Source organism: Sphaeramia orbicularis, chromosome 24 (genome assembly GCF_902148855.1).
Source record: "Sphaeramia orbicularis chromosome 24, fSphaOr1.1, whole genome shotgun sequence".
NCBI lineage: Eukaryota > Metazoa > Chordata > Actinopteri > Kurtiformes > Apogonidae > Sphaeramia > Sphaeramia orbicularis.
Genome location: NC_043979.1, coordinates 35,575,097 through 35,588,246, shown reverse-complemented (window position 1 = coordinate 35,588,246; position 13,150 = coordinate 35,575,097). Strand labels below are relative to the sequence as shown.

At 34.3% G+C, this 13,150-nt stretch overlaps 1 protein-coding gene across 1 annotated transcript in view; it reads right to left on the bottom strand.

Annotated features, from left to right (window-relative positions):
- Positions 1-3,848: 3,848 nt before the first annotated feature.
- LOC115415221 (glutamate receptor ionotropic, kainate 2-like) overlaps positions 3,849-13,150 on the bottom strand; it is a 114,558-nt gene continuing 105,256 nt past the window's right edge. The window contains exons 16-17 of the mRNA XM_030128728.1: positions 6,825-8,400; positions 3,849-4,691 (exon numbers count right to left, since the gene is read on the bottom strand). Coding sequence (XP_029984588.1) covers positions 8,236-8,400 — 165 coding nt within the window. The 3' untranslated portion in view covers positions 3,849-4,691; positions 6,825-8,235. The remainder of the gene's footprint in view (positions 4,692-6,824; positions 8,401-13,150) is intronic.

Genomic DNA, 13,150 nt, shown 5'->3' with positions numbered 1-13,150 from the left:
CCGCCTGTGGGAGGGAAATAACAATAAACAATGAAAAATCAGAGAGTCAGAAGGCGTAGAGCAATCTTGGGGCCTTTTTGTCAGGCTGTGCAGTCTCCCGTGCATCACTGTGAATTCCATATACTTGCACTCATCTGGATTTTTGTGATCTCAGTGGGATATTTTACAAACCCTGAGGTCAGAGAAAGTGGTACACAGCCTGGCTCTGAGCCAGAGGATGAGACCAAACAGTCAATGAGCCGCTCAGAAAACCAAACATGCTTACAATGAAGATTTGATTAACAATTTAGCAATTACCTAATGTATTCATTTAGATACAAATCAGGTCTACGGCCATTTAATTAATTAGAAAAGCCTGATATTTTAGAAAGCAGCAGGACATCATGCTTATCATTATGCTTGATGAGGTATGTCTGCATTTTCTTTATTATATACAGCACAGGTGTCAAACATGTGGCCCGTGGGCCAAAACCAGCCCTCCAAAGGTTCCAATCCGGCCCGCAGCATGATTTTATGGAGTGCAAAAACTACACGAAAGATATTAACAGTCAAGGGTGTTGAACTGGTTTTAGCCCAGTGTGATCTAAAGTAAAATAATAGTCCAGGGGTGTCAAACATGCGGTCCAGGGGCCAAAGGTTCCAATCCGGCCCCTGGGATGAATTTACAAAGTGCAAAAATTCCACATTTTGAACTGAATTTAGCAAAAAATCTTGAATTCAGCAAAAAAAAAAAAAAAAAAAAAAGCTTGAATTAAGGAAAAAATGTTGAATTAAACACAAAAAAAATCTTCAATTAAGTTAAAAAAAAAATCTTGAATTTAGCAAAAAAAATCTTAAATTAAGCAAAAAAAAAATCTTGAATTAAACAAAAAAAAATCTCAAATTTAGCAAAAAAAAATCTTCAATTAAGTAAAAAAAAAAAAAAAATCTTCAATTAAGTTAAAAAATCTTGAATTAAGCCACAAAAAATCTTAAATTTAGCAAAAAATCTTCAATTAAGCAAAAAATCTTGAATTAACAACTCCAAATTTTTGTCTTTGTTTCAGTGCAAAAAATAACATTAAATTATTCAGTTTCAGAAACTACATGTCAGAGCAGTTCTATGTGTCTTTATAAGTGGCTACAGTTATGATGGTTAGAATGTGTATTATAACCCAGGACCTGAGATTCTTCCTTTAAACACTGTTGTCACTTTGGTATGGATGTATAAAACATTATGAAAGCTGAAATTATAATACATTATGCCTGCACTTATAATACTTTATTAACCTTGGTCTAAGTCAGGGGTGTCAAACTCATGTTAGTTCAGGGGCCACATTCAGCCTAATATGATCTAAAGTGGGCCAGACCAGTAAAATAATATAAATAATAAGATAAGAACTAATAAATAATGTCAACTCCAAAGTTTTTTCCAATATTTTTGAGTGAAAAACGTAAAATTCCATAATGAAAATGTCATGAAAAATCTATGAACCATACTCGAACATTACATGAAACCTGAAAATTTTTAAGAAAAATAAGTGCAATTTTAAAATATATTACACCTTAGTTGATCATTTATACATGTGTATCACAACTTACAGATCACAGTGGATCTACAAATACATAAAACATTTAGTAACAGGCAGAATATTTTTAAAATTCCACATACTTCTATTAAGACATTTCTGGTTGTTCATATTTGTTCAGGTTATTATACATTTTTGTGTAATTTAACTTTTTTACACTAAAACAAAGACGACAATTTTCATGATTTATAGTTTATTATGCTAGTATTTTACTGGTTCTGACCCACTTTAGATTAAATTGACCTAAAATGATTCGAACATCCTTGATTTTTAATATCTTCAGTGTAATTTTTGCATTTCACAAATTCATCCCAGGAGCCGGACTGGACCCTTTGACGGGCCGGATTTTGCCCCCAGGCCGCATGTTTGACACCTGTGATATAAGTTTTTGTACATGATCATCAACTGTTGTAATGACTTTTATATTGCATTACAAATATATTATAATGTCTTATGAATGTGCGCTTAATGCATTATAAACTAGACCTTCAAATAAAGTGTTACCAAACTAACTTTCTCCTTGAACCATAACTTGGACAAATTTACTAATTATTGGCTAAAATGGACATCTATCCCAGAAGATGTGACGCCCCAATAGCACAGCACCTTGTTTTTCTCATGAGAAATACACATATATCTCAACATCTGTGTGTTTTACTATCAACGTGTAAATATGCATTCCAGAAATTGTGCACAAATGTTTAAGAAAATGATGAATGTAATTATGTCAGCAAGTTTACGGGACATGATCTGATGCAACATGAGGATATATTTGAATGATCTGACATGGACTGAAACAACAATACCCAAACTAACTCAACCCTCTTATTATGATGGGATAACATTGTGACTCACTGACCCACATTTTTGTGTGCGTGCGTGTTTGTTTGTAAGCAGGATAAGTCAAAAAGTTAAGGACAGATTTTCATGAAATTCTCCGGAAATGTTGATACTGGTACAAGGAAGAAATGATTACATTTTGGTGGTGATGGGGGGGTGGGGGGGGTTGGTCCAGTCAGAAGGAGGAGTGGACTCACATTATCAGAATGAACACAAATGAAGGAAAATAATGAACAAAATGCACAAAAATGATGAAAATACAAAAGTTAAATGAACACAAATAAAGACAATAATGAAAAAATGCACAAAAATGAAGAAAATACAGAAATTAAATGAACACAAATGAAGGAAATAATGAACAAAATGCACAAAAATGAAGAAAACATAAAAATGAAATGAACACAAACGAAGAAAATAATGAACAAAATGCACAAAAATGAAGAAAATATAAAAATGAAATGAACACAAATGAAGGAAATAATGAACAAAATGCACAAAAATGAAGAAAACATAAAAATGAAATGAACACAAATGAAGAAAATAATGAACAAAATGCACAAAAATACAGAAAATATAAAAATGAAATAAACACAAATGATGGAAATAATGAACAAAATGCACAAAAATGAAGAAAATACAAAAATGAAGACAAATGAAGGAAATAATGAACAAAATGCACAAAAATGAAGAAAATACAGAAATTAAAAGAACACAAATAAATAAAATGAACAAAATGCACAAAAATGACAAAAATACAAAAATTTAATGGACACAAATGAAGAAAATAATGAACAAAATGCACAAAAATAAAGAAAATCTAAAAATGAAATGAACACAAATGAAGGAAATAATGAACAAAAGGCACAAAAATGAAGAAAATACAAATATTGAACAAAATTAAGAAAAATGAATTTAAAAACACAATGAAGAAAAATTAAGAAAACAATGAAGAAAATGAAGAAAATATAAAAACAAAATGACCAAAAATGAACAAAATATTGGACAAAATGAACAAAAATGAATATAAAACAAAATGAAGAAAACAATGAACAAAATGAACAAAAATGAAGAAAATCTGAAAACAAAATGAAGAAAATAGTGAACAAAATGAAGAAAAATGATGAAAATATAAAAACAAAATGAAGAAAAATGAACAAAATGAAGGGGGGGGTAGATCTCTCTTGGCAGAGGTCTGTGTTCTCCGAGTGCTTTTCTTGTTATTGTTGTACTTTAATTTTTCATACTGCCCTGTCTGTGCTTGTTGATGTCTCTTGTTTCATATGTCTTTACTTCTTTGTTTTACTGTCTGTTTGTTAAAAAATGTAAAATCTGTTAAAAATAAAGGATAAAAAAAAAATTATATACAGTTTCTTTTTTATGGAATGAACTCCGACACGCTCATACGAATATGAAAAAAATCAATGATATACGGCAAAAAAATACAATTATGACATTTTTAATGACATTATTTGTAAAACCTTGCATCAATGTTAAGTTCCATGAGCTCATATTTGTTTTCAACCCGGAGCCAAGCCTCTGGAGTTCCTAATAAATGTTTTCCAGGTATTCAATCACTTCAGCTTGCACCACTAGTTTGAGCTGCGTGGAAAATGACAAGCAACACTGGTAGAACACAGACGAGTTTCAGAATGATGTCTTCCCTGTCAGGTTTATGCTAGGTGTATATGTCTGTTTTCAATTTCCCATTAAATATCCACTCACACATCATTAAAATTATTTACCTTGTGTGTGGGTTTTTTTTTTTTTTTTCTTCGTCTTGTAAAATCTCTTGGAATAACAGGAACAAGGTAGAGTAGTAAGACAGGGGCAGTGATAAAGTAACCTACCAAGTATGCTTGTCATTTTACAACATTAAACAGAGTTAAAAGACAAATAGTGTTGTGATGCCAGATGTGTTTGTGTCACTTGGTGAGAAAAAAATATACATCAGGAAACAATTAGCGGATACATCAGGTTCTTTACCCACGGGCAATCATTCAACAACATGGCCTCGCATCGCTCAAGTCAACGCACAACAACAACAACAACACTGGAGCAACAACCGACAAATAAGTAAAGGTGAGATATTACATTACAAGGTAATATCATTGCTTCAGAGCTGCTAATTGTTATTTTTATTAATTCTGACAGAACAGACACAAGCCATTTGAAAAACTACATTTATTCCCACAGGTTTAATACCCTTCAAACCTGCGACTTCAAGTTTTCGTCCGATTTTCTATACTTCACTGAATTATTTTTGCTGATTTTAACACATAGTTACTTTAGCCCATAAAGACCAAGTGCTACTTTTAATTTTTTTTTCTAGATTTCACCTTTTTTTAAAAAAGTAATTTATCACCATTTATTATAATACTATCCTCTGCATTTTGCATTTTTTCAGTGAATTTTCCTCAAATTAATTTACTCATCAGATAAATTTTCATTAAAGCTCTGATTAAAGTTGAGATTATTATATCAGAAACAGAGAAAACAGAAGAAACAGTGACTTTTTCAGCAAATATATCATCAAACCAGTGCGTCCATCTACTGTCTTTGATCCGACTCCGTAGGTTTTACTGTTGAATCAATGTTGAAGAAGATGACGGTGTTTCCACGGTAACTAAGGAGCCTCTAAACATCCAAATGGGTCATATCTGACAGTATTTTACAACAATTATTTACACTTGTTGATAGGATTAGTGGATCAGCACTTATTAAACATGTTATATCAGTAGATGATTTTGATTGCCAGTGGATGTTTGGGTCTTTATGGGTTAGTGCAGTGTTTTTCAACCTTGGGGTCGGGACACCAAGTGGGATTCAAATGGGGTCGCCTGAAATTTCTAGTAATTGAAGAAAAAAAAAGACAAAACAAAAAAAAAAAACTTATTAAAGTGGCAAGGTTTCACTGTAAAAGGATCGACGTTATTACAGTGCAAACTTTGGTGCTGCTGGTGAGCCTCTAAATAAGACCCTCTTTCCTCTATATTTCAGTTTAACCCCTTGAACACTGGTTTCAGATGTTTGTGGTGCAAGATTTTCAGTTTGAGAAAGAACAGACTGTACCACACAACTTAAAAAGGGGATTGGGAGCAGTTAATACAGTGTTTTTTAACCTTAGGGTCAGGACTCCAAGTAGAATCGCCTGGAATTCAAATGGGATCGCCTGAAATTTCTAGTAATTAATAAAAAAACAAAAAAACAAAAAAAACAACTTACTAAAGTGGCAAGGTTTCACTGTAAAAGGATCGACGTTATTACAATGCAAACTTTGGTGCTGCTGGTGGATCTACACCCCAGGTGAGCCTCTAAATAAGACCCTCTTTCCTCCATGTTTCAGTTTAACTCCTTGAACACTGGTTTCAGATGTTTATGGTGCAAGATTATATCAGTTTGAGAAAGAAAATAATGTACCACACAACTTAAAAAGGGGATTTGGAGCAGTTAATACAGTATTTTTTAACCTTAGGGTCAGGACCCTACGTAGAATTGCCTGGAATTCAAATGGGATCGCCTGAAATTTCTAGTAATTAATTAAAAAAAAAAAAAAAAAAAAAAAACTTACTAAAGTGGCAAGGTTTCACTGGAAAAGGATTGATGTTATTACAATGCAAACTTTGGTGCTGCTGGTGAGCCTCTAAATAAGACCCTCTTTCCTCCATATTTCAGTTTAACCCCTTGAACACTGGTTTCAGAAGTTTTCGGTGCAAGATTATATCAGTTTGAGAAAGAATGGACTGTATCACACAATTTAAAAAGGGGATTGGGAGCAGTTAATACAGTATTTTTCAACCTTGGGTCGGGGCACCAAGTGGGGTCACCTGGAATTCAAATGGGGTTGCCTGAAATTTCTAGTAATTAATAAAAAATAAATAAATTAAAAAAACCTTACTAAAGTGGCAAGGTTTCACTGTAAAAGGATCAACATTATTACCATGCAAACTTTGGTGCTGCTGGTGAGCCTCTAAATAAGACCCTCTTTCCTCCATATTTCAGTTTAACTCTTTGAACACTGGTTTCAGATGTTTTCGGTGCAAGATTATATCAGTTTGAGAAAGAACAGACTGTACCACACAATTTAAAAAGGGGATTGGGAGCAGTTAATACAGTGTTTTTTAACCTTAGGGTTGGTACCCCACGTAGGATCGCCTGGAATTCAAACGGGATCGCCTGAAATTTCTAGTAATTGATAAAAAATTTTTAAAAATTAAAACTTACTAATAAAAATTTACATTTTATAGCCTAAATGTCGTGTAAAATCAACATTTATTTGCAACATATTATAGCAAACTATTACATGATCAAAAACAAATTAATTTTAGCAAAAAAAAAAATGTCTCCGTTATGAATGTCTGGGGTTGCCAGAAACTTGTGAGGTTAAAATGGGGTCATGAGCCAAAAAAGGTTGGGAACCACTGGGTTAGTGTCAGATTTTTGGTACTTTATAAAGGACTTACTGCTGGTACAAACAAGTAGTGTATTATTACAAAAGTACTTGCGGGTGTCATGTTTTACTATGTCTTTCACAGATTTGACTCATTGCTTTTGTTAGTTGACAACAGTAGGATGTTGCTGACAGAGGCACCGTATTTGATTTCTAGAATGAGTCACTCTCTTTCCTGCTTTCTATCTCATTTTAGAAATTCCAGATGCAGTTTACAGTTCCATTTGCCTTCCCCACACTTAAGCATGAATTCACTACATTGTCCCCTGATGTATAAAAAAAAAAAAAAAAAAAAAAAACTACAGCTGGCACCACAAGACTTGACAGACAAAAGACTGGATCTCTGAATGATGAGAGAGATGAACCCTACACAGCAGAGTCGGAGCCCTATAAGACACCAGAGTTTGAGGGCTGAGTTGGTATCTGCTACATATTTTGTCCACAGGAGGGGCTACCATGATACAAAGTACTACAAAACTTCTTGTTCTTGTACAAAAACAAACATTTTTGTAGAAATCCTGCATTTAAACAACAACTGATACAGAGTGAAAACTGCAGACTGCATGTGAAGACGGACGTGGTTGAGAGCGTTGACAGTACACATTTGCTTGTAGAGGCTTGGAACATAATAGGCATGTTGGAAAGTTCTTCACGATGGCAGAACTTTGGCACGAGAAAGGCATTACAGAAGAAAACAATGAATATTCGACAAGGTCAGCATAGATGATTCCAAACTAAATATCACTTTTATACATCAGTTCATAGTTAACCATTTGGCACTGACTACCGTTCCCTTTTGTTGTTGTAAGATTAGTGTTTCAAATCATTTTTAAGAAACTCAAGCCACTGAAGGGAGGGACCAATGGGGTCACACACATGGAGGTAAGACAAAAGGGCTTTGACATCAACAGAAAATCTACATCTGGTGTTACTGTCACAATAGAGTTTTCCCTTCTGCACAGGTGTCAGGTGTGTCAGATGAGTGTATGTGTGTGTCTGTGTGCGCATACATGTGTTATGTTTATGTTTGTATGCATGTAGGGCCCACTTCTAGTGCGGACCGGACTTATGTTTTGTCCCAAATCCTCTTGGATCCTTTACATACTTTATCAACCCCAAACATTAATGTCCTTCCCTTCCGGCTCCCTTCAAAATAGTGGACGTCACAGTGAGGTGACACTGCTCAAGTATCTATATTTCCACAGGAAACATCTGTCTACATAAGCAAGTGGGTTCAAAAGGAATCCTGTTTCAACTGCTAACCTCAGTCAGTGGTGAAGTCAGCATTATTTTGACCCCATCTCCCCTCCATGTTTTTTTTTTTGTTTTGTTTTCTTTTTTTTTTTTTTTTTTATACTGAGGGTGGGGAATGTTCAGCGCTCACGCCATGGTTTCCTTTCCTGGGAGTCTCCTGTCGTTGAATGTGTGCATGTTAATGACCTCCTCTGTCTTGACGATGACGGGCGGCTGAGGCTTCTGTTTGAGACGCCGTTGGCACTTCAGAGACACCCGCAACTCGTCCATCATGGCACTGCAGAATGATCGCTGCAGATGGGAGCAGGAAAAGAGGGAGAAGTTAAAGCTGGCACCACGCTGTTTGCCATAATGCTAAAACCTACACGGCTCTGCAACGCTGAATGAAGCTATTACATAATACTAAAAGTGATGACCAAACACTACACCCATATGCAGGCTGAATGCTTCAGTCGTGGATATTAAAATTCTCCTACAGCAGCGTCAACTCCTCCTTGAAGGCATTCAGGACATTTAGGCGATAAGAAAATTAATGAGGTCAGACACTAAAGCAGGTTCATTTTGTCCTTTATGCTGTATGTACAGTCACGGAAAAAATTATTAGACCATCAAAAGTTATCAAAAACAACGGTTATGCAATCAAGTACTAACTACTGGGTGTATCATGTGACTAAAACAGACAGAAAAGAAAACATGGAATGCCTAAAAGCACTGTTTTTGGCAGTACAATGCCATAAATCACAGGTGTCAAACGTGCGGCCCGGGGGCCAAATCTGGCCCGCCAAAGGTTCCATTCCGGCCCACGGGATGAAAGTGCAAAAATTAACCTGAACACTCAAGGTTGTCCAAATCCTTTTGGTTCAGGTTCCACATACAGACCAATGTGATATCAAGTAAAAATAACAACACAATAACCCATAAATAATGACAACTTCAAGTTTTCTTCTGAAAAATTATGTGGAAAAAATTTAAGTGAAAAAAAAAACAAAACATTACACTGTGAACATATTTACACTGACAAAACTACTCTTTCACAATAAAATGCAAATAAATACATAAATAAAAACAAAGATGAACAACCTGAAATGTGCAATTTGAACAATATTCTGCCTGTTACTAAATGTTATGTGCATTTATGGATCTGCTGTGATCTGTAGTTGTGTTAATAATAAGAGATGGAATATTGTAGAAATTGTTCAAATTTTAGTTCCAAACTCCAAAATTTTACCAATATTCTGCCTGTTACCAAATCTTTATGTAACATTGTGTGTAATGTACATGTATAAATAACAAGTCGAGGCATAATATTGTTAAAATTGCACTAATTTTTCAAATGAAATTTCAGTTTTATCAGGTTATTGACATCTTGTTTGCTTGTTTGTTATGAAGTCTTTATTTTACTGGTCTGGCCCACTTCAGATCAAATTGGGCTAAATATGGCCCCTGAACCAAAAAGAGTTTGACACCCCTGCCATAAATATTGATGTAAGAACTGAAGTGATTTTGGTTATTAAGAAGAGAAAGTTAGACATATTTCCCTCCAGGGTGTACCTAATGATGACCTCAGTTAAACGCAAAAAAAAAAGTTATACTCTTGCTCTGAGCCATCCCAAAATTAATGAATTTTTAATAAAATATTGGGGCCAAAAATAGGACCAAAATTGGGACAGGAAAAGCTACCCAAGTGTCAGTGCATTTGATCTTGAAAACATGGCTTGAAAAAGTCTTATATAGCGCTATAAATAAAGACACTGTGTTCAATTTGTTGATCCTAGTGGTTTTTCTAATGCAGACATGTAGGTTTTTTTATGAATTGGCAGTCTCATTCCATTGCCATAACTATTGATGTAAGAACTGAAGTGATTTTGGGTATTATTAAGAAAACTTGGAAAATGTCTAGATATCAGCTCTGAAATTAAACTCTTATGAGCTATTTTTGTTTTTATCATTATATTTGTCCAAACAAATGTACCTTTAGTTGTACCAGGCATTAAAATGAACAAGAAACTGAAGAAAACAAGGGTGGTCTAATACTGTATGTTACCAGAATAGCATAAATATATATGACTGACTAACAGATGATCATATTGACTCAAATGTTCAGTATATTACTAACTGATAAACTGTTTTTTCATTGTTTTTGTAATAGAAATGTGGCTAGGTATCAAATTTGAGTATTTTTACAGCACTGACCAAATTGCTTATATACCAGGGGCGTAGAATTGGATAGGGATGCTAGGGACACATCCCTACCAGTATCCAGCCACTACTGTGTAGTCACTATCAATACAACCACTGTCCGCAGTGTTTAGTCAATGATTACGGCACACAAAGGGAGAATCGTCAGTCTCTGCTAGAAGTCCCGCCTCTAACCTATATATCACTTTGATTGGCTCTGCGGTTTTGCTAACGTACATGTGATTGGCCGTCCCCGGTGTCACTCCATCTACTTGTAAAAGGAACCTGCTAGTTGGACAACTGCACCTAGCGTATGTTGTCAATATATTTGGCATTTGTTCTGCTTGGGTCACGTCAGCTAGACAGATTTTAATATCAGTGGTGTCATTTGTACATGTGTCTGTTTCATTACCTCCGCCAAGGAGGTTATGTTTTTGCCAGGGTTTGTTTGTTTGTTTGTCTGTCTGTCTGTTTGTTTGTTTGTCTGTCCGTTAGTGTGCAACATAACTCAAAAAGTTATGGACAGATTTGGATGAAATTTTCAGGGTTTGTTGGAAATGGGATAAGGAAGAAATGATTAAATTTTGGTGGTGATCGGGGGTGGGGGGGCCCACGGGGGGGGCCATTGATCAGCCTTGGCAGAGGTCTGCGCTCTCCGAGTGCTTCTAGTTCAGATATGCATTCTAAACCAAGGTTATTATCGTTAATGAAAACTAACGAAATGACGAAAACTAGAATTGAAAAAACATTTTTGTTAACTGAAATAAATAAAAACTATAATTAAAAGAAAAAAAACGATAACTAACTGAAACTGTATTGTGTGTTTACAAAACTAACTAAAACAGATAAAAATTATGGATAAAATTCCCTTCACTTTCGTCTTTGTCAATGTTGGATTGATACGAAATCAATTTATTTCGCTCTAGCAATTTTCTCTGCTGTCACCATTTGACACTTGACGGTCCGTCACATGTGTTCACTTGTGGTTTCCAGTCGTCTTCTGGTCCCCACTCTACCTGGAAACATGGAGACTAAAGTTGGGAGAAAGCAGCAGAGTCCTGTCTGGGATTTATGTGAATAAGACACAGAAGAAGAGAAAAGATATAAAAAAAACTAAAACTAAACTTAAACGAAGCATTTAGAAAAAAACGAAAACCAATAAAAACTATCAAACCTGCTCTAAAAACTAAATAAAACTAACTGAATTAGAGAAAAAAAAGTCAAAACTAAATAAAACTAAACTATAATGAAAAATCCAAAACTATTAGAACCTTGTTCTAAACATGTCAATTACTGAATTTTTTTTCTGACTATGATTGTTTGCTTGTTTGATCAGCTCTAAATGACGCCAAATTATGATTGCAAATGCAAAAAAAACTTTCAGGAGTACTGCCTTGCAGCACTTTTGTATCCCCACCAATGTCAAAATCAAACCTACTCCCTTGTTCTATACTACCATGTATTGAAAAAAAATCTTCATTTGATACTAAATTTCACCATCATCAGTGCATCCAGCTGTTTTTAAAAAAAATGTATTTATTTATTTTATTAAGGATTCTGTTAAATAACAACTGATGGTGAATAGGTTTAGCATTAATATTGTGAAACTGCCCTGAATTGAAAAATCCCAGGCTACTGAAAAATAAGCAACAGACAAATACACTGTTGGCCATAAAGTTGGAAGAATTATCCTCACTAGGGTCGTGGAGGTCACTGGAGCCTAGCCCTGTGACTTAGGAGATAGATAGTTAAGTTAAAAATCATTGCAAAACTATTTCTTTTTTTGGTAAAAGTTACATCTTTAAGTGTTGAATTCTCATGTGTATAATCCTGTTGCACATCCTAAAGTGTGTCTTGTGTTTTAGCATAAATAGCATGACTGATGACTAAAAATAACTGAGCACTATTACAGAGTTGAAACAGGGTTGAATCCAACAGTGAACCTACTAAACACACATTTTCCATTTGAATGATTCACATTTGTTATATATTAATGTATTTATTCATAATATATTTCAAAGGGCTCTGTGCAATCTATGTAATAGACTGTATTGTATTTATTGTACACTGTATAAAAAGTATTCAAACCCCTTAGATGTTTTCACGTTTTGTTCCCACTAGTTGTGAGACTTATATTGCCTTCACATGCTATTGGGAAGATGATCCTTTCCACTTGTGAATTAGAAATTACAAGTGTGTTGTGTTCAAGTGCTTTTGTTGTTGTTGTTGTTGTTGTGAAATAAAAAAAAAAAAGTGTCACAAAAAAAAAAAAAAAAAATCAGACATATTCCTTATCTTATTCCTATTTATACACATCAGTAATCACCTTCTTTGACCTGAGGTAATGATTACATACATACACAAAGTTGCAGTAACACTACACTGTAAAAATGACTGTAGAATTAACACCAAAAAGTTGTAAAACTGCAACATAAAAAAACTGTCAGTGACAATACAAAGCAAAGTTGTTTATTTGAAAAGATTTTTGTGTTAATGATTGAATCAAATATAGCTGTAGTTTTTACAGGAAGAGTATGTGAACAAAACCAGATCTGTATGTAGAAATGATGTATTTTTATTGTTTTTAGAAAATAAAACTGTACATTGAAAAAGAATATGATGCTGTTTAAATTGTAAAGACCAAAATGTTGAAATAAGGGCCTATTTGCTTTTTTTTTTTCCTTTTTTTTTTTTTTTTTATAAAAAAGTAAACATTTAACAATTTAACATTTTAAATTTGTAAATGAATGGGTTGGTAGAGCGGCTCATCCAGTAACCAAAGGGTTGGTGGTTCAAATCCTGGCTCCGACTGTCCATATGTCCATGGAGGACACCGAACCCTAAATTGGCCTGGTGGCTTTGG